Raw genomic sequence first — 21,657 nt, forward strand, 5'->3', positions numbered from 1 at the left:
GCTCGGTGGGAGTGACTGTTCTAGAGTCAATGGAATAATGAAAGTAAAAATCTACTGTTGCCTGCTGCTCATCAGAGAGGAATGAATTCTGTAAAGCCACTAACTCAATTGGTTTCATTAGAAAATCTTTAACTAATCTGACTGTATGATCTGAATGAATCGTGTCTATAAAGTGTCATGAGATGATGTGATTTGAATTAGCACTATGTAAATAAACTGAATTGAATGTAAATAACAATTTCTTTATATTTACTGCAGAATTTCCTTCATGAAAAAGTTGTGTATTCCTAAATGTTTATTTACATGTGGACATTTATTTTTCCTCAACATCGTTGAACAAAAAAAAAAAAAAAGCAGTTTCAAGTTTAACAAGATTCAAAACTTGGACACAAAATCTAAAAAAAAAATCACTGTGTACCTTTTGCATATTTGTCATGCTGCTGTTAAAATTAAAGGTAATTTCAAATAATATCAGTGAAAGACTTCCAAACGCACACCGCTGCAAACAGACTCATATAAAATATGGATTTTGAAATCTGTATTAAGTGCATACGTAACGTCTGTCTTAGTGCTTTTAAAAAACAGCTTGAAATTTTGACATAAACTTGTAGGAGCCTTGCAGTCCTGTGCAACAATCCTTTGTCACTAGGTGTCAGTGTCTCCTCAGTAACTTCCGAGTACATGTCAACCTGCAGTTTATACACAATTTTTATTTTGCAGAAGACAAGAAATTAATTTTACATAATTGATCCCTTTCTATTCATCAGTCTCATAACTGCTTTAGTCACTGAGGTAAAATATTTTGGGGTGAACCTGGATTCAAACTAAAATTTCAAGATGCTTGTTTAGTTTATTACTGAGTTCAACCTTTATTATAAACTTTAAACATAATAGAAAGTTTAGCTAAGACATTCATGCATGCACTTTACTTTCCAATATTCTGTGTCATCTGTTGGAGAAACAGGTGACGGCTATTTATGTTGGTCCAAATAGACTGCTATTATACTGCTTGAAAAAAAACATTGTACTGTAATCACTTGTATAAGAAAAAAATAATTTTTTTGAGCTTTGAAACTTGTAAATATTTTAAATCTGTATCTTTTATAAAATAGTAAACACTCTGGTCCCTCCACTACTATCTGATTTTGTCTATATTTATCCTTTGAAGTCGATTCAAACAATTACATTTTAGTTCAGAAATACTTTATGATCCCAAAGGTAAATCAAATGATGTCGTAACTCATAGTTAAGTTTTTTCAATGTGTTGTTTCATATAGTAATAGCAGTAAGCAGGTCTTTGTAGATCTTCTGTAGCAGTCTGTCTTGTACCAGAGCTGTCAGAGATCCTACAATTCTACCGTACTGTCACCCAGCATGCTGCATTTTTTTTATCCCATCTAAAAACTGTCATCATTGACTATATGCAGACACGCATACAGTGAGGACCATTTTTCCAATTTCAGCATCAAATTAAGGACCTGCTGTTGTATAAGTGAGAACATTTTGCTGGTTTGCATGAACTGATATGAAAGACGTTCGGTTTAGGGCAACAGTGTAAAATGGGGTTCAGGGTTGGAGTATTTGGAGTATGGGTAGTTGCTTGTAATACCTGTTTAGGATTGTTTTTGGGTAAGCTTATGACCTTCCTGAGGACCAACGGGCCTTGTTGGGACCAGAGGCTGGTTCTAATGTGATGCGCCCCCCACCCAATTTTAATCTTAGGGAGTCAATTTAATGGAATGGTGAAAATTAACTTTGGGTTAAAGAAATGTACTGGTAAAGGTTAGGCTTAGGGTACATGTCAGGCTTAGGTACAAATGTAGTAACTTCAATGAATATAAGTCAAAGTGAAGTCTTATTATGCATACAAATACAAACGTGTGTGTGTGTGTTCTTGTTTAAGTTACCTATTGTGTGATGTGAATAGAGATTATGTTTTGTTCTGTTGTTTTATTTATCTCTTTTTAAGACAGGGATGTATCATATGCTATAATCTGAAAAAATTGCATCAAATGGCATTAATGTTTGAGCTATGCACGGTCATCTTTTAAATAAAGTTTTATTATTATGAGCAATATAAGCATGCATCACATGTGCTGCTGTTCATTTGTTAATGTAACAAAAATATACTTTAAAAAACACTAGATAATCCTCCTTGAAGCAAATTCATTTCCCTTGTAGTTTCAATCATTCCCATCAGTCAGCAAAATAATTAAGTGTATTATTGCACATAAGACACAAATTATTAATGAAGAAAAGCACAGAAAACTTGAATAATAACAGTTGCAGTCAAAGTTGGAGCATGAATTATGGAAAAATATCTAAAAAAATTATGCTGCTTTAAAAGAGTTAAATTTAAGTGCAAAATGCTGCCAAAGGTGCTGTATGGAACAGAAATACTATGAAAAAGCAAAGATATGAAATAGATATCCACCTTGACGAAATAACACTGAAATGTGAGCAAACCTAGAAATGTATGCATCAAAAGCAAAATCAATAGAAGCAAAAATCACATAATGGGAACTGGAACAATAAAATGTGTGGCCAGTAAAGCTTATTCTACAGGTTTCATTCTCAAACCCAGTCAAACATAACCAATTAATAAAGAAAACTCAAATCTCAGCTTTTGTGCAGCAAAGTTAGGACAAAAAAATGTAAAAAAAAAAAACATAGCAATTGAAATATTATAACAAGATTATTTCTGGTGCTTATCTAAAACAGTACTCTAGGGCAAAAGTTATAATGAATCTCGATGTAAGATTCCTGGTTCAAGAAATGTAATTTCAGCAAAATATGTTTTTTGGCAAATAGCATTAATAAGAATCTGCTAGTGGTTTGCTGGTTGAAAATATCTGGAATTTTGCTCACTCCTCCAAAAACGTTTTGAAAACCATTCAGAAGTCTTTTTAATTTCTGTAGCTTGTTTTGTGGTGGTCGTGTTGATTGAAATCTTGCAAACATCCATAATACAAGCAATGCTACTTATACATAAGTGACATATCCACAACTTATTTCTTTAATCTACTTTTCATTTTTTAAGGATTGTAAAATGACAACAAAAATAAATTTGTACAAAAAAATGAATGTGTAACCTCCTGATCTATAACAATTTTAGAAATGTCACATAATATTGATAGAAAAATAGAAATTTTTCTACTTAATATCACAAGCTTTTTTTTTTTTTTTTTCTGTAACACTCTTTTATCCAGAATGGGAAAACCCTGAGGGAAGTCCTTCTCTTCCTTCCATTCATATCTACAAGTGTGCACACCCTGAAAATTCCGCCAAAGGTGATTTCCTGCTCTTCCTGGACATTTCTTTAAGGCTCAAAACAGGCAGATAAGGCTTTTCCCCTCCTCGATCTCCTCCTGAACCTTATCGCTGGATGTGGCGATCTCGGCCTGTGCAGACAAGACAGAGCAAAGAAAAGTTGCAAGCGTTCCTCCTATCGCTGCATAGAAGGCCCAGCCAAGTGAGCACAGGGCAGGCCTGAAGGGCGAGGCCTCCTTTCCACAGAACTGCATCACCTTTTCCGAACCCCAGCCTGCAGGGTACAGCATCAGGCCAACCATGAGCAGCAGGCCTAGGGTGAGAGAAGGGATCATGCATTGAGCTGATTGTGTTTGTTATAGATAGATGTATTTATTTTAAAAGTACACTTGAAGTAAAAAAAACTTTGCTTGAGTAGATAAATATATATGAAATTTGTGATCACTGTAAAATGTAAAAATAGATTTATAGAAATGCATATATATTCATGCTTGTTGCCTTAAGTGGGGTATGTATATATGTGTAGGGGCATGCTGCATGTATGTGTTCTAGAGATATGATGTGTGTGTGTGTGTGTGTGTGTGTGTGTGTGTGTGTGTGTGTGTGTGTGTGTGTGTGTGTGTGTGTGTGTGTGTGTGTGTGTGTGTGTGTGTGTGTGTGTGTGTAGCTTCACAGTCCATTTGCAAGCTTCACAGCTGTTCGAAGGAAATGCTGGTATGAATGAGTTTGGATGTTTAAGGTTAAGGTCCTGATATAATAATAAACACTCACTTGGAGGTGTGAGAAACATCTCATTTTAGACTTCGCCCTTGGAGAAATGTAGTGCAACTAGGTTGTGAAACTAGATATTGCAGCTTGCAGAGTTACGTAAAAGGAGTAGCTTGATGCGCTGACCACAGCAACAAGTCAGCTGTCATCATCTTTTTATGTTTTCAGTTCCACTTTGATTTGTGTTATTATGTGTTTTCTTGTTCATTGGTTCAATCGGTAGAATTATTAAACGACATGGGGTAATTTAACACGTTAATTAAATTAAATTTAAATTAATTATAATAAAGTCAAAAATCTTGGAGTTATTTTTGATCAGGACCTGTCATTTAAATTCCATATCAAAAAGGTTTCTAAAATGTCCTTTCATCTGGACAATGTTTAAAAAAAATTGAAATATCCTGTTCAGGGGTGATGCTGAGAAACTAGTCCGTGCATTTGTTACTTCAGGGCTGCACTATTGTAATTTTTTACTATCAGGTAGTCCACATACGTAGTAAAAGCCTTCAGCTGATCGAAAATGCTGCAGCCAGAGTTCTGATAAAAATTAAAAAGATAGACATATCTCTCCTGTTCTAGCTTCTCTACACTGGCTTCCTGTTAAATCCAGAATAGAATTTAAAATCCTCCTTCTCACATATAGAGCCTTAAATGGCCAAGCTCCATCTTAGATCAGAGATATGATTGTTCTTTATGTTCCTAACAGAGCACTTCGCTCTCAATCTGCAGGTTTACTAGTGGTTCCTAGAATTTCTAAAAGTAGAATGGGAGGCAGATCTTTTAGTTATCAGGCTCCTCTCCTGTGGAACCAACTAACAGTTTTAGTGAGGCAGACACCCTGTCTACTTCTAAGGGTAGGCTTAAACTTTTCTTTTTTGATAAAGCTTATAGTTAGAGTGGCTCAGGTTATCCTGAGTTATTTCTATAGTTAGCCTGCTATAGACTTAGACTTCTGGAGGACATCGGGACCCCTTTTTCATTATTCTGCTTCATTCTATCTCTATTTTCCCACTCTGCTGAATCTGTTATTTCAATCTCATTATGCTCTTTCTGCTTTTTCTCATAGTAGCTTTACCTTATCTGTTCCTATTTGGCTGTGACACCATCCTGGCCTTTCGTATCTTTGCTTCTGTCTCCTTGAACACAAGTTGGCCTCTGCAGATGGCCGCTCACACTGAGTCTGGTTCTGCTGGAGGTTCCTTCCTGTTAAAAGGGAGTTTTTCCTCTCAAAACTTGCTACAAGCATGCTTAGTGTGAGGGATTGCCAGTAATTGAGTCGATGCAATCAACTGGTTTTCCTTAGATAGAAAACTTTGAATCAATTTGACTTTATGATCTGGTAAACTGTAAAATGCCTTGAGATGATGTGTTGTGAATTGGCGCTATAGAAATAAACTGAATTGAATAGAATTTTCCAATTAGGCAGTCTTGTATTTTTTTAGTTGCTCTTTATTCCCCCCGTGTGCTGTTCTCCTTTTCCTTAGTTCCTTGTGGTTACGGTACTTCTGTCTACACCTGCTCCCTATTATATAATTAGTCCTCACATATCCCATTTCTGTCTCCCATATATACACCATGTATATGGAGTATATATACTGTACAAGAAACCAAAAACCTGTTTTTTGATTTCCTGTATTTTGTTACTATTTTTCATTAAATCAGCAAAACTCATCTCTCCCTCCTCGTCTCTGCATTGTGGTCCTTAATCAACCTTCACCCCAACTTGACAAAAATTATTTTTAATGTTTGCCATTTCTATCTCTCCATTTTCTCTTAGCCATCATAACATCAATCATGGATGAACTTAGAACATGAAAACACAGCTAAAAAAATGATTATGGTAACTGGAGTTTAGCAAACATTCGTTGCAAACCAAAAGTCTCTCCCATGAAAGTGTTATGATTTTTATAAATAGAAATTTTGTGGCTTTGTTTTTTCTATTTTTAATCAATTTTCAGCCATTGTTAAAAAGCTTTGCAACTGCAATTTTGCATTTAAAAAAAACCATACAGTACTTTAAAGAAGCATGTAATATTTCAGGGGATAGTCTGGTGCACCAGAAACGAAAGTATTACCACTAAACATCACAAAATAAAAAATATGGTTAGAATTGTTTTTCAGCAGTTTCCCTGCAATGCAATTATTCCCAAGAAGGGATATCTTGGCTCTGCAGTGAGTTGGTGTGATCCATGAAACTTCCTATGAATCTCCAAATAGATAAAACAATGCTTTCTAGTTAATTAATGTTGTGAAAACATTTTCTGGGATTTTAATGTGACAGTTTATCATCTAAAACAAGAGCATTTTCAGAGCCCAGTCAACTGCTTATATTATGTTTTTGCAAGTATGATGTCTCATAATGTCAGTGCTTTAGTAATGCAGCCATTGGGTTTAGAAGTAAGAAATAATTATATATTTACTTTAAATATCTTCCTGTGGTTTTATTCTCTGGAGTTTAAACGCTTTAATAAAATCCACGAGAATACTTTCAAACTAACAAGACCACACTTGAGGTGTGGAGGCACCCAGCACTCTCCCACCCCCACCTTTTGCTAAACCCTGGCTGCGAGTCAGCTAAAAACAAGTAACAACTTTTCCCTCGCCTGCAAGAAGGACAAAAATATATTAAAATTACAGTTGAGAATCCAAAAGAAGATATTCAATAAAAAGCTCTCTGCAAACTCTTTTTATTATAGATTTATGCATTAAAATCTAAATACTATTAAATATATCGCTATACAATATTAGACTAATTCTAATAATCTACATATTATTTCAGGTATATTTTATTCAGTTTTAAACTAAAGTATTAAGATTATGCTGTGTGTATTGTTTGAAAATATAGTGATAATAAAGTTAATCTGTAGAATTTTTTTGTGATCACTTTTCAATAAATTTTCATTAGATACTAAATGCCCACAAATACAGAGCTGCTCAGAGTTACAAAGAAACATTGCATATTTACCTCCAATAGCCTGGAGCAGTCCACAGATATTGAATAGGCTCTTCTTCTTGATGCTTTGAAAACACAACGTGAAGATGGAGATGCAAGCGACACACCCGAGCACCAGTGTCCCAGCAGCCAGAAACAACATGGCGGCCTGCCAGAATTTACTGGCCACTTCCTCAAATGTGTCTGTGTACGGCCCACAGCTGACCCCAACTCCATAGGCCCCGATGGGAAGGCAGCGGCTGTAGAGGCCAAGAGATGACCGGTACCCCCTTACATCCAATTCTCCCTTGTTTACATCTGGCTCCGACTTTGGGTGTCCCAGAAGCCAGTCGGGGCTCATGAAGGCGACAAGCTCCATGAAGGCTACCATGATACTGAGCAGGGTCCACAGCAGGGAGCGGCATGTTACAATAACATGACACATATTTTTTTACCTCTGAGAAGGTAAGCACCAGTTCAAAAAATGGCGTAAAACCTCGTAAGAATTCCTCTCCGTCTGAACAAAACGGTCAGGGAGGTTCCCTGCTTAAACCAAGATGGACTGAAGATCCTCGCAGAGCAGATCTTGGTCCCTTCTATCCGCTATGTTTTCCTTTTCAGAGTTTCCCTCCACCCTTGGAGACGAGATGGTCATCTGAAGAACTTACACAGCTTCATTTAGCTGTAGTATTGCCTGGAAAATGAAGAAGGAGAGATATAAGAAAATATCAATCAAAATGTTCCCATGCTCTAGTAATCATCAAGTTTTCATCCACTGGTCCTCATTATGCTCTTTTCATTTCCTTACTACCAACCAAACTACCTTAGACGCTACTTCAGACCATCAGCCAGCTGTGAGCATAACATGAGCAATAATCCCAGATGGTTCTCAGAACAGTCATGATGAATCACACACACATAACTTGTTGAAATGACACAGTTAATCTTATGCCGGGACACAACAGGAGACTTGTGTGAGCAGCTGTCAGCACAGATCAGAGCAGAGCTTTGTTACAGCATGCCACATCTGACAGCAACAGAAAAACATGCTAGCAGCAGATACTGCTTAGATAGAGTGGAGTGTTTCTGTTAGCGTCTCAAAGACCATACATGATGAGCTCTATCTATCAGAGCCCTCCTATGTGAAAACAGCTTATATTTATTTCAGCATGAGTAACTGAATTTCACTGGAAGCACTTTTAATACTGCTGCAGTGTTATAATTTAGCTGCCAATTCATTATGATGACATAAAGCAAGAAAACAAAAACAAAACACTTTTAGTATCTTGTTCATAGACTGCCTTATTGGTTTAAGTTTGGCTGTTTTAGTTGGTCCGGAGAGGTCCCAGTAGGTCTCAGTTTCATAAAAAAACATGTTACCGGTAGTTTGCATTTCTAAACTTATTGACATTAAAGTTACAGAGTCTACCCAATGCATACCACCAGCATATGAGTCTGCTTCGGCATTTAAAGAGGTCTCTAAATGATTTGATATTAACTATGCCATTGCACAGAAAATGGTCTACAAGTAAAAGACATTCATAACAACTTCCAATAATCCAAAACATGTAAAACATCATTAGAAGACCTGCAACAGGTTATCTGGGCATAAAGGTCAGAATTTGTTTTCTAGAGAGCATATGAACCAAAACCTGGACATTTTGGATAATATTCCTTGGAGAGATGAGTACAACATAGCATTATGTTAATACCAGAGTAGAGAAAATGTTTAGCATAATATTGTCGAGCACTCAGAACGTAGGACCCAGAATTCAAGCAGACAGATCAGGGTAATTTCAAAACAAGCATTTATTAAAATGTTAACATATGGCTGCTTGTCAGCTGGGGCCAGCTCACTGGATACTCTGGTAAAGTTCAGTCTCACCCCAGAAGAAGGAGTGAAGTCCAGAGTTATATTTTCTCTGTAGCTTGCAACGAAGCCGCTTCCAGAGTCCCAGGAGATAAGTGGAGCAGAACAGACGCAATCGAAACCCAGAAGTCCCGGGAGCAGAAACTAGTCAAGATCAGATTATCAGAAAATCACAAAAGTTTCTTTTATTTCATATATTAATATTTGCTATTTACTCACTATAAAAGTTTTCACTCAGCCTGGTTCACCTGCAAGGCCACACAATTCCCCTGTGTGAGGGTGTTTTTAGACAAGATATACATTCTTCTCATAACAAACCAGATTCTTTCTCAAGGCTTATTCATAACATGTTACTGTTTAACCACAACTTTCCATTATTGTAAGTAAGGGGGAATAGATGCTGCTCAGGTAGAACAGGGCTGATTACCAAGCAATAAGGGCTGTATGATGAACTGTTCTCTCTTTGCAAAGATCATGACAAAGTGCCGACCGTTCTCCATTTATTTAACTGGAGCAAATAGTTGAACCCTTTTTTCGTACTTCATCTCACACTTGGCTCAAATACTCTGGTACCAATGGATGGGAACAGGTAGCTTAAATAGCAGAAGGAACAGGTGGATCTAACGAGAGACAATGAGCACTGGGCATGTGGAAAAGCAAGCTTAATCCAGCTATTAATGCCAAGACCATGGCAATATACTGTTCAAGGGAATATACTACATACAACCTTTGAAGTGTGGTGTATTACTTTCTACAACAGAACCTGGCCAACTCACCATCACAGAATCCACCATGAAACATACTGGGTTACAAAGGGAGCTTAAGGAAAATGTAGGACGATCTGGAAAATAATAAAGCTGGACTAGAGGTGGACCCTGAGAAATAACAATGACAACACATCGTATTACTTAAAGTGGGTTTATGACTATAATACAATTCTATTTCCTTACTTATTGGGTCATCTTACTTTTGATAAAGATTTCAGCACTTAACATTTATGAAGAGCTATGAATCACTCAGACTGGTTTGTCTGAGTCTGAGTCAGTCTCTAAAGTGCCTTTAGATGCAATATGTTGTGAATTGGTGCTATATAAATAGTATTGAGTTGAATGACTGCAGCAGTATGCCAAGTTAAACCAGGAAGAATAAGCAGCAGCTTTTCATTTTTTCTGATAACATCTGAGTCTCTTACAGGGAATCCACCTCTGAATTTCACTGCCCACAAAGTAACAGTGTTATCTACCGGTATTTTATTTTCAAATGGAGGGCTGATGTTTTTTCCTCTAAACATAGGAAAGAGTAGAAAACAAAATAAAAGGTTCCACTGAGCAAATAAAGAAATATGTCAAAATCAGAGATTAGGGCATGCAACTTGAGATGCAACTAGGATTTATTCTGTTAGGATGCAGTTTTTTCTCTGCTTGTCTAAAGCTAAATATCAGGAATCTTTTGTAAATTCAACATTTCTTTCTCTCAATTTACTTCTTTACCACTCCTAATTAGAGATTACATGAAACCTCAGCCAAAGTACTCTGTCTAGTGTCTACACATAATTACTAAGCCAGCTTGCAGATTGACAGTGGGAGTAAATTTCAGTTAAGTTCATGCCAAGCCAATTGGTACACAATATATAATACATTGCCTATGTCACTGTTCACTGTTTGTCAACAGCAGCAATAAATAGGAAACAAACAGGAACAATCAGTAACTCTCCCCATGAGTTCTATCCTGAAGTCATCATCCTTTTAATGCAAACCTTCTATTGAGAAAAATCTCCACAATGCATACAAGGTAAATCCAACAAGCCAGATTTAAACTTGTAGTACTTAAAGAGAACTGTGTCCAAAATTTAAAAAAAAAATCGACCAACAGTATAATATGGTACCCGAGTCATGATTATGTGGCACAGGACAATTTGTGGAGTGCCCCATGCTATTACAATACTTTTATTTGTTTATTTTAGGCATCTTCACATACGTTAGCTGCTCTTATATTTATCGGTTTCCCCTTTGCAACAATGGTTTTACACAACAGCTAAACCACAATCTATCCCAGCCATTCAAACATCTCTAGTAATGACTGATTATAAAACATTTAGATTTTACATAAAAACATATTTGTTTCTGAGTTTACCTTGTGCAGTATGAGTCTTTAGTTTGCTGCTGATTATAGTTTATTCAACCAGAGTGCTGCGCTTTCTGTTAAGACTACAGTGCCCACAAATTAGCAGCTCTTTCACTTCAAACTACACAGACGGAGCCATAAAATACATTTTTGGAAGGCAATTAGCAGGCTCCTTTTGTGTAGCCCTCAACTATTATAGAAAATTGTCTCTTTCTTACCGCATTGTGGCTCCCTTGTCTTTTCAGAGAATTTATTTTGAAGTGCTATGAAACCTTTAAACTACTTCTTTTAGGTTTAGAGGGATATTTTGAAGTAATATGGGAAAAGCAGGTGGGTTAATCTACTGGCCAAACCTGCTACTTAATCTTTTTTTTCTTTCTATCTTGCTAAATACTGTCAATTGGAGTACCTAAAAATTCTTATTCACTTTTTAAAAAGGTTCATAGTGTAAAATTACAACCCCATTTATGTATAGAAAGCATGTGTCCTCCTTTGAAGTATATGTACTTCTTTGACTTCGAGAATTGCCTTTTAAAGTTTGTATGATAGATTTCTCTGGACATGTGCCCATATTGACATGAAAACCTTATATATATATGCTGCCAGGTAAACATTTGCATTGCAAAATAATAAAAAATACATAAATTAGCCAGTTTTTCTTAAAATAAGTGCATTTTTTTTTCTTGAATTGAGGAGGTAAATGAGACTGCCAATGGCACAAGACAATTTACATTTAAAATAATAATAAAAAATAAATAAATTGCATTTTCTTATTTCAAGTGAATATTATCTAATTATCTTATAAGTCCATTATTCCTTAGATCAAAAACAATTCAACTTGTGGAGCTAACTGAATTTAAGATGGCTGAAATCATGTTAAAGGCCTCAAATTTGGAGCTCCCTGAAAGTATATAAAATATGTTCTGCCAAAGAGCCGTCAAGTACACCCTCAGAGGACATTTGAGTTTTGATTAACAGTACTGCAGAACTACCTTGAAAAGCATACGTGCCACGAGACATGGAGAAGAAATATGGAATAATCTAGATGAAAACATCAAACACTGCAAAAATCTGGCAAACTTTAATAAGGTTTACAAAGAGTTTTTATTTCTTAGATATGAACAAAACGATTGTGTAAGACATGGATCAAGTCTAGATGCTTTTAGATTGCTTGGTAAAAGTTTTTATCTTTTTTTTACTCTATCATGAAGAGTGTTCAATCCTAAAACAATAAAATAGGTTGCATTATGAACCTACTTAAAAACTCAGGAAATGCCTGATAAATGTGGTAAATGTTTTGTATTTCTACTTTCCTTTTATAACTTGGATTATCATAAGTAATAAAATTGGTGGTATTGTAGACCAATCAAATGACTGGTAAATGTTTTTATATTTCTTTACTCTTGTTCAGTTTGTACAAACATAAATAATAGATAAGTGGTATTTTGGACCTATATAAGAAAGTGCTCCGTAAATATTTTGCTTTCCTTTCAACTTTTCAAATACATAATTTGTAAAATCATGTATGTGTACAAACAGATGCTTTGCACCTGATGGTACCTTTTCCCTGCTTTTATCCTTTTTCCCAGCTTTTATTTTCATTGAACTGTTGCAAGTATAGAGCAACAAAATTCGCTCTCTGCACTTGACCCATCACTTTGGGGAACAGCAGTGTGGGTTAAGGGTTTTGCTCAGGAACCCAGAGTGGAAAGGTGTGGGAATCCAACCGGATACTTGTAACCTTCTCAGAACATAAGCGCCCTGCTCTAACCACTGTGCCAACACTGAATAACCTGACATCTATAAAGAGTTAAACTCTAAACACATTTTGTAAGGTGAAAATCTGACAGCAGCTTCATGTATGATAAGTCAGGAGTGGGTTTTTCGTATGTTCTGTGAACTTTAACCTACTCCTTTTGAGTTTGCATATCCACATATTTTTCTGTGTTGGCATTTGTTGTTTCTTGTCTCTGTTTGCTACTGAAATAAACTCATAAACTAAACTGAACTAATTATCTTATTCTAAGGGCCGGATTTATCAAGATCCAATTTTGCGTGCAGTAATTCGCACTCGCAAACTGGAATTTTGCGCAAGGGGCTGAACCATGGTTTGCGGGTGATTTAAGTGATTTAAGAGTGATTGCGTAACTGGTGGCAGGTGCAAAACTGTTGGAGACGCCCTATTTAAATTATGGTTTTGCGCGTTTTGTGGTTTGCGGCAAAGTAGTTTGTAGTTTGTACAAACTAGTGCATTAAGAAATTTAAATCTTACAGTGACCCCCAACAAAAAAAAAAAATATATATATATATATATATATAAAAAAAACAAAAAAACTGTTTTCTCACCCCTCGTGGGGTGGTATGTGTCATCCTCAAGCTCGGGTCCTCTACCAGAGGCCTGGGAGTTTGAGGGTTCTGCGCAGTATCTTAGCTGTTCCTAGGACTGCGCTCTTCTGGACAGAGACCTCTGATGTTTTACCTGGAATCTGCTGTAGCCACTCTCCCAGTTTGGGGGTCACAGCCCCCAGTGCTCCAATTACCACTGGCACCACTGCTGCTCTCACTTTCCACATCTTTTCTAGCTCCTCCTTATATATATATATATATATATATATATATATATATATATATATATATATATATATATATAAAGAAAAAACTTTGGCAACCTTTATTCCCTAAGGTGGTATGTGGCTGAATTTCTACTTCACTGCAGTAAAAAACAAACAAAAAAAAAACAGGTGTTTTGTATTGGCCTGTAGAAAAATGCACATACGAAATGGCTCACAAGAAGTGACTGTGGATGATATTACTGCGCGTACGCCGTACGCATTCCCGCAGCATGTTGCTCCACATGCGCAGGGGGGGGGGGGTCTCCGATAGGGCGTCAGGGCGACATGGCATTTAGAACGTCGGACAGCACTTCTGAAAAACTAGATTGGGAGATCCAATGTTGCAAGGAGTTTTGTGATAGCTGGTATTGCGTGGGTCCTCCTTGTGGCTGGCTCCAAATCCATTCGGAGTTCCCCAACAGCTCCAAAATGTCAGTGCTGGATAAACAAAATGTTTTGATGATCGTTTCCTCGTTCATTCCAAAAATATTCACATGGAGTGAAAAACTGCGTTCTCTGCGTCTCCTTGCTTCATTTCCATGTCTCCTTCTTGCGACAATAACCGCTGCCATGTGTGCGCAATTACGCATACAGACCATTTGCACCTTCTTTTGAAACGTGTTAAATATAGAGTCAGATACCGTTAGCAAAATTGCTTTCAGGTTTAATAAATCACTTTGCGAGTGCTAAATTAATATATTTACATGTTCTCCTCCCACAAGACGCACTTTTGCGAGTAAACTCCCCATAGCCTATTGCATATTCATTGCAGAAAAAGTACTAAATGGATAAGAGGCGCTATTTAGCATGTTTTAAAGACCAAATCCTTTTAGCACGCTGTTGATAGATCAGTTTGAACATTTTTTAGCGTGCGCAGTGAAATAGCTCACGTTTTTATACACGCAAACCTTTGATAGATCCGGCCCTAAGAGTAGAACTATTCAATCCATTTGCAAATAATCTTATTTACCTGCTCACATTAAGGTAAATTTGAGAAGTTAATGAAAACATTGTGGTGCAACAGCTACTCCTAACCAACAGCTACTGGTTATTTTTCTACTCCTGCAATCCATCATGATGTCTAGCATCTTTCGTCACATATTTTGACAAGATTTTAAGATTGTGTTGTTAGTGGCTGTTTTTTGAGGTCCTTTCGCAGCTAAATCTCATTTATGATTTTTTTTTTCTTGATGTTTAGGAGGGGGAAAAAACCTACATGCTGGTGCTTTATTTACCTGAAGCCATATGTGTATGTAACAGAAAGGTGTGTGACAAGACTCCATAAAGTCATCTGATGATCTGATCTGTTTTTGAGCTTGTTAATGGTTGCATACACTTTGTTTTAGTGGGTAGAAATGTTGCTACATTCTGAGACTTTCTTCTTGTTTTCCAGTTGTTGATCAAGCTTTTTTAAAGTGCTTGTGCAGCACTTGACTGGTAAAGTTCTCTAATCTCTCTTTCTGCATACATAAATCAGCATTGCACATGCAACTCTGTGGACCATCAGCCAATGTTGTGATCAAAACGTCTATGCTCTGTAAACATTCCTTTAACTACCGGTAAACCTAACTTCAATTTAGACAGAAGTCTGAGACAAAATGATAAACTTGAGGAATTTTTGGGTCAGTCAATTGGATGCAGAATTAGCTGAAAAGTAAATCAGGAATAATTGGTCTACGATATCAGAAACAGTGCTGATAGCATGCCGAGGTGGTGAGGTAATGAGTGCTGGCCACTCATTGCAGAACTAAGAGTGAGTTAGATCCTAAAGGTTATCTTAAGTCCCGGCTGTTAGATTAAGCACACTTGCATCATCTTTAACCCATCGATGCTTTCAGAGACTGAAGGTTTCCTTTTAAAATTATGATGCTCAGTCAGATTGAATGAAGAGTGTCTGTGAACATGAAGTCTTGTCTCACCAAAGAATTATATCTAAACTTTGTCAGGACCATTTAAATGCAGAGATACGGTTGTCCTGTTGAACAGTGATCTTCCTCCTCAATCTTTTTTCCAATCCCTAAAAGTATTTTTAACATCTCATTCATTAACTCTTTCATATGTTTCCCATCCTTGAGAAAAACAAATTGTGCATACTGCAATGCTGTCACTACCAGCTAGATTTTATGTTCATTGTAATGTGAAATGTTACTTTTCTGCTGGATGTAGTGTTTTGCATGCAACACAAAAAGTTAATCTATGATCTCATTTGACCAATACACCTTCTTCCCATATTTACTCCATTAGCTAAATGAGTTGTGGCAAAACGACAAGTTGATGAAGTTTGATGACTTTTTAACAATAGTTGCAGCTTCTGCTACTCTTCCACAAAGGATACATCAACAAAATGGACAAGCAGAAGTTATTCTATTGACAAAAAAGATCCATTCTTAGTCACACAGATGGGAAATTTGTCCTCTGCTTTTGGCTCATCCCTTAGAGAGCAGTGTGCTTCTACACTTTGAATTGTGAACTGAGAGCAATCCGGGATTAAAGGTGTTGCTCAGGGACTGCGATTGATGTTTGAGTTACAAACTGGCAACTTCTGTGGCTCCATTCATTGAAGCAAACACCCAGTTCTTTAACCATCAGATCACCATTCCCACATATAGAGTGTCTTCCTTTTATAAACTTCTGCAGTTACTCCAGTATTACCATGACCATCTTTCTTGATTAATCCTCCCCTTTTCTGGTCGGACAGTATCTTGGTAGATTTGCTAATTCTGTCATATTATCATGTGATGTGTTAAAAAGAGCTCTGATGAGTTTAAAGCTTTCAGTATCGTTTTTTAACCTAATTAGGCATTAACATATCTTAACAAGAGTCAAAACTTTTTTCTTATGTTCTGTATGATTTTTTAATTAACTGGAGCAAGGGAAAAATGGTGCATTGATTAATAAAACTTGATCGATGTGCACAAAACCATTAGAGGTTGTGGCTGAAGCATGGTCAAATATGGAAAACTGCACATTGAAGCAACTGTAACTTAGCTGTCCAAATCTGTAGGTTTCTTTCTTACACGATAACCTAACAAGACTACTTCATGTTTTCTCCTTCTCAACTGCCAGTCCTAAACTAGAAACTTCCAACAAAAGCAGTCCGTTCCCTAATTTGCTGTAAAAAGTATAGCATCTGGGCTAGCCAAAGGAAAAGCTTCTTTAGAAGATAATAATATGAAATAATAAAATAAAAGCATTTTCTCCAATACAAAAAAGAAAACCATGTAGGGAACAGCCAGCAAATCACAAGCCACTAATGAGGATCTGACTTCCATCGTCTTTCCAAGAACCATAAAAAAACATGCAAACACCAGTATGACACCAGACAGGATCAGACAGGACCAAACATATTCCTCCCTCATGAAGGAATGCAAACAGCTGAGCTTAAAGTGAATTGAGGAACACTTAAGATATGAAAAACAACCAACAACCACACACTGCCTACACAACTTTAGATACTTTCTGAAGATAAGCTTGTTTCTTATGACCTCAGCAGGACTTTACTCTGAAAAAGCAGGAACTTAACATATAGGAGAACACAGAGGCTAATTCTTTGCAGACTTGGAACCATTTATTCCTGCTCCTTTTTATGACAGAAAATCAGTACCCACCCTTGCTTGGCTTCTGCAGACGTCATCAAATGCCTTCCAAACTAAACACCGTCCCATTAAAATAAAGGAAGATATTTCATCTAGCATTAAAATTTGCCAGGCCTCATTAGGTAGCCTTAAGCTGCATTTATTTTGGCATGGATCACTTTAATAAAGAGACAAATACTTTAGGAAAAAAATGTTAAAATAATTGTTCTTGTTAAGTGTTTGTCCCATATATAAATGAGAACTGTTCTATTTAAGAAGCCTTTCATATAAACCATAGCCATGTGAGTCACCACTTGTATTGCTTTTCATAAACATGAAATAAAAGATTTTCCCATGAATGGGTTTCTACCACGTGTTGATTCTCATAAATTCAGCATACGGAGGTTTCTACAAATCATTAACTTTTTTTTTTCTTTTGCTCCAGACTTTAGTAGATTGAATATGCAGAGCCTGACTAAACTCTGTAAAAAACCTTGGCTGGGAATATCCAATAACAATTATTCCAAGACTGCTCAAGAGAAGAAAAGTAATCCAAACAACCTTGACTGTCTTCCACACAAAGAATCATGTCGGTCTAAAGGATTTGGCGACACAAAGAAAACCAAAACATGTTAACAAGCGTTAACATGGTAGACAACGTTAATGACAAACAGTTTAACAAACAAAAATTTTGAATTATGCCAGGCTGTGCTAACAGTGGAAAAGTCTATTAACTAAATATACTTGTCACAAGGGTCTGGATGAACTTGTTGCAAATAGTTCTTTTATGCTATGAATTTTATTATAACATATCCACAGCAAGTTTTGCAAAGGAGATGGGAATTTTTAATTTTTAACAGTCATATCATATACTCCTCAGCATTGCCTTAAAGAGTTTTACATATTAACTTATTGATCCTACAATTTTTTTGCAATCAGTATTGGCTGCTTCAGCTACTAACATTAATGGAGTATATTTGATCTATGTTGTATAATGGGATATGTAGCTGAACCAAGATCTTCATCCATCCATCCATTTTCCGTCACGCTTATCCCAAGCGGGGTCGCGAGGGATGCTGGTGCCTATTTCCAGCTGTCTACGGGCGAGAGGCAGGGTGCACGCTGGACAGGTTGACAGTCTCAAGATCTTCATCTATGACAAAAAATCCTAAACTGAACTTTCAATTTTTCAGTGTTTTTTCTAAAAACTGCATCATAGACTGTTTGACATAAAACAATGACAGGAAGCTAACTTAGAGATCGACTGAGTTTAATGAACGGCTGTCTGCACTAAGCAGTGCTACTTTTACTTGTGAAAACTTTTTGGCAACTCTACTCAGCTCTGAACGAATATGCTGAACGAAGCATCTCACAGTTTAGAAACCTCCCATGTCTATGCTGCAATTACTGCTAAATCTTAAATATCAAAGTCATGACTAAGGTTTAGCATCGTCCCTGAGAAAAAATCGCAATAAAGGTTATTGCGGGTGGGTATGGGTGTTGGTCAAAAGAAACATATTAACATTTTTATATTTCTACAAGTTTTTTTATAGTTTTGCATGAGTCAGCCACAAGTGAAAGGTCTGCTCCAGTAAAACCTCATTTTGGAAAACCTCTACATGTCAGGGCAGTCACTTAAGTGATCAACAGGATTAAAACACATCCTGGAATCTATTGAGCACAGTTGATGAATCTTTGTTGCTGTGAATTTAAAGATTATTAAATTTTTTGATTATCCTATTCATTGAAGGAAGGATGGAAATTTGTTATCGCTTACTTAAAATATGCTCTTGAACTCAGCTTGTATAAACATTACAGATGTTTCTTGCTTTGTTTAGTTTGTGAAGTGCTACCACTTCCCCTCTCAGCCAGCACAATGTGCACAGAGCATGATGGGTGGCTGCAGCATACATGAACCCCCTCCATGAACTTCAAGGGCATGAGGCTTTAGCTGGAAACAGAGCATGGACATTTGTGGAGGACAGACTAGGAAGTAAAACAGTTTAATTGTTTCCATCCACAGGCGCTAAGGTTAGATGCTCGACTGCTTCCGTATGTTGTATCAAAACTGACAGCAGCAATGTATGAACACAATGACTTCACTTACAGTATGTGTTAAACACATCTAATTTTCCCCACTAAATAGGAACTCTATTATTATACTGACAAATATATGAAGCAATGAACACTACATACAAAAAAACATGTTTCTGTAAATTAAAGCATGGCTTGCGTGAAGATAAAACAAAGCCTGAAAGAACAGCTTCAACTATACTTTTTATTCAACTAAACTTTTATTAAAATAAAAAAAATCCCTGAATGTTTCTGTCAGAGTTTCAATTTGTCCTTGTTGTATGTTTTTCTACTTACTTGAATTTCAGACTCATTGCAGGCAATAATATATTCTGTCCGTCCGGTTTCGTTTCCTGCGGCAGACCAGCTCTCTCAAATGTTCATTGGGTGCCTTTCCTTTCTTCAGAACTGTTCAGAACTCTTTCCTTCTCATTTCCACAAAGACATCCCACTGCTTTCTGACGTTATGCTACTCCCCCAACCTCCTCCTATTACCTTCACCCATCCCCCACCATGTATGTCATAAAGAAAAGAGGAAGAAGACTTCATATGCAGCTACATATGTATTTGGGGCTAGGAAATACCTAATGAGAGGTTGGTTAACTAACCAACTAGTTAAATATAGTTCACATTGGGTGTGTTTGCCCCTTTACCAATTCATTCTCCCTTTCCATGAACTCATGCAGTCATAGTATCCTACCCTGCTCTGATTCTGTACCCATAATCAATATAATCATATTTATTTTGTGCTGCTACTCAAGTGCTTTTATTAAAGGACTGATGTCCAAGCAGGATCTAGAAAAACTTCTTCATGCATTTATCTTTAGTAGAATTTATCACTGCAACACTTAGGTAGATTTCTCCTAAACAGTCCATCAGAAAGCTACAGCTGATCCAAAATGCTGCTTGTTGTTTTCACTAGCACTAAGAAAGTAGATCACATCATCCCGGTTTTGAAGTCCTTACAATGGCTAGAGAGAGCTAAGAGAATAGACTTTAAGATCCCTTAGTCTATAAATCACTGAATGGATTAGCACCTCGATACATAACAGGTTTGTTGTCAGTGTATCAACCTCCCATGCCACTCAGGTGGTAGGTCTGGAAAAGTGCTAAAAAACAGGTTCTTTTAAGGCATAGTTAAAAACCCATTTGTTTAGAGCTGCCTTTGACTGTTGAAGTTAAATTGTTAACTGAATTATTATTAGTTTAAGGTTGTGGTCCAACTGTTTTATTCGTTTTACAAATGTTTTTGCTTTTATTCAGATTTTATTTTTCTTCAATTTTATTATCTAATTCATGTAAAGCACTTACATGTAAAGCATCATATACTAAATTGTGCCATACAAATAAACTTGCCTTACCTTGTATTAGTTATTGAGATAAATATGAATTACATTTTTTGTGGGGGTGATCTGAAGATCAAATATTTTATTTTTACCGATTGTGTTTCTGATCGTTGTTTAGCCTTCAGCTCTAATGAAATTAGATGTTCATTCAGTCCTAAATCAGAGATTATGACCCATTATCATCTCCTGCTGGTGGAGAATATTTATTAGTCACATAACGATAATACTTTGAATAGATAAAAGGTAATTATTTGTGACCTTTTGTTGTCAGAACAGGTATATCTGAAAGATGAATTTATGCATGGTTAGAATGGGATTCCCTTTTGTACACACTTTTGTTCTTGACTGAAAAAGACAAGAACAAAATAAGCAAAAGAAATTGAGGTGTGAAATGATTATGAACCTATTCAGCTTTTTAAGTTTTGGAAAAGGTTTGCCTCTGGGCTCTGTACTTGAATGACAACATTAAAGATGAACTCGCCACAATAGACGAACCTGCTAGTTTGGAGGATTTAATCCGTTTGACCATCAGGTTGGATAACAGACTTCGGACTAGAAATCACTCAAGGCAGAGAAACCTGAATTTTTCTGTTTCAACTCCTGCATTTAATTATGCTTCTGTTTTTTCTGGTTCCCCAGAACCCAGTACCAAGCCAAGGTCTAAGAATCAGACTCTTCCAGCGCCTGTCCAAGTCTCTCATTTCTCTTCTTCAGAAGGGGCGGAGGCCGAACCCATGCAAATTGGACACACTAGGCTATCCCCTGAAGAGAGGCAACAGAGATTTAAAGCTAAACTGTGTCTGTATTGTGGTGAGACTGGCCATTTTATTGCTTCATGCCCGGCTAAATCAAAAGCCAGGGCCCGTCAGAGGATGTGAGGAGTCTGACGGGCCACCTAAGATCTGAGAAATCTCCTCATTTGTTGTTGCCTGCTACTCTGTTCTTTTCTAACCAGAATCTCACCTTATCAGCATTCATCGACTCTGGCTGTGAAAGAAACCTTATTGATTCAGACCTGGTCCAGCAGTTAAAAATTGAGACTGTTCCTTTAACTAAACCTCTCAGAGTTTCTGCTATCGATGGAAAG

The 21,657-nt window shown here is 36.7% G+C and overlaps 1 protein-coding gene across 1 annotated transcript; it reads right to left on the reverse strand.

The window, feature by feature from the left end:
* Nucleotides 1-3,130: 3,130 nt before the first annotated feature.
* LOC119798548 (LHFPL tetraspan subfamily member 2a protein-like) lies at nucleotides 3,131-19,669 on the reverse strand. Its single transcript, XM_038308065.1, has 3 exons — nucleotides 19,522-19,669; nucleotides 7,004-7,664; nucleotides 3,131-3,583 (listed from the first exon to the last, which is right to left on the reverse strand). Exons 2-3 carry the CDS (start codon nucleotides 7,413-7,415, stop codon nucleotides 3,327-3,329), a joined length of 669 nt encoding a protein of 222 aa, XP_038163993.1. The 5' UTR covers nucleotides 7,416-7,664; nucleotides 19,522-19,669; the 3' UTR covers nucleotides 3,131-3,326.
* Nucleotides 19,670-21,657: the final 1,988 nt, after the last annotated feature.

This window comes from Cyprinodon tularosa, unplaced genomic scaffold (assembly GCF_016077235.1).
Source record: "Cyprinodon tularosa strain WSP-4 unplaced genomic scaffold, ASM1607723v1 ctg63, whole genome shotgun sequence".
Lineage (NCBI taxonomy): Eukaryota > Metazoa > Chordata > Actinopteri > Cyprinodontiformes > Cyprinodontidae > Cyprinodon > Cyprinodon tularosa.

Bases quoted from the DNA above. Each gene is read 5' to 3' on its own strand.
- LOC119798548 (XM_038308065.1), bottom strand. From the start codon at position 7,415: ATGTGTCATGTTATTGTAACATGCCGCTCCCTGCTGTGGACCCTGCTC. The intron at 3,584-7,003 runs GTAAATATGCAA...CTCTCACCCTAG, and splicing joins ACTGCTCCAGGCTATTGGAG to GCCTGCTGCTCATGGTTGGC.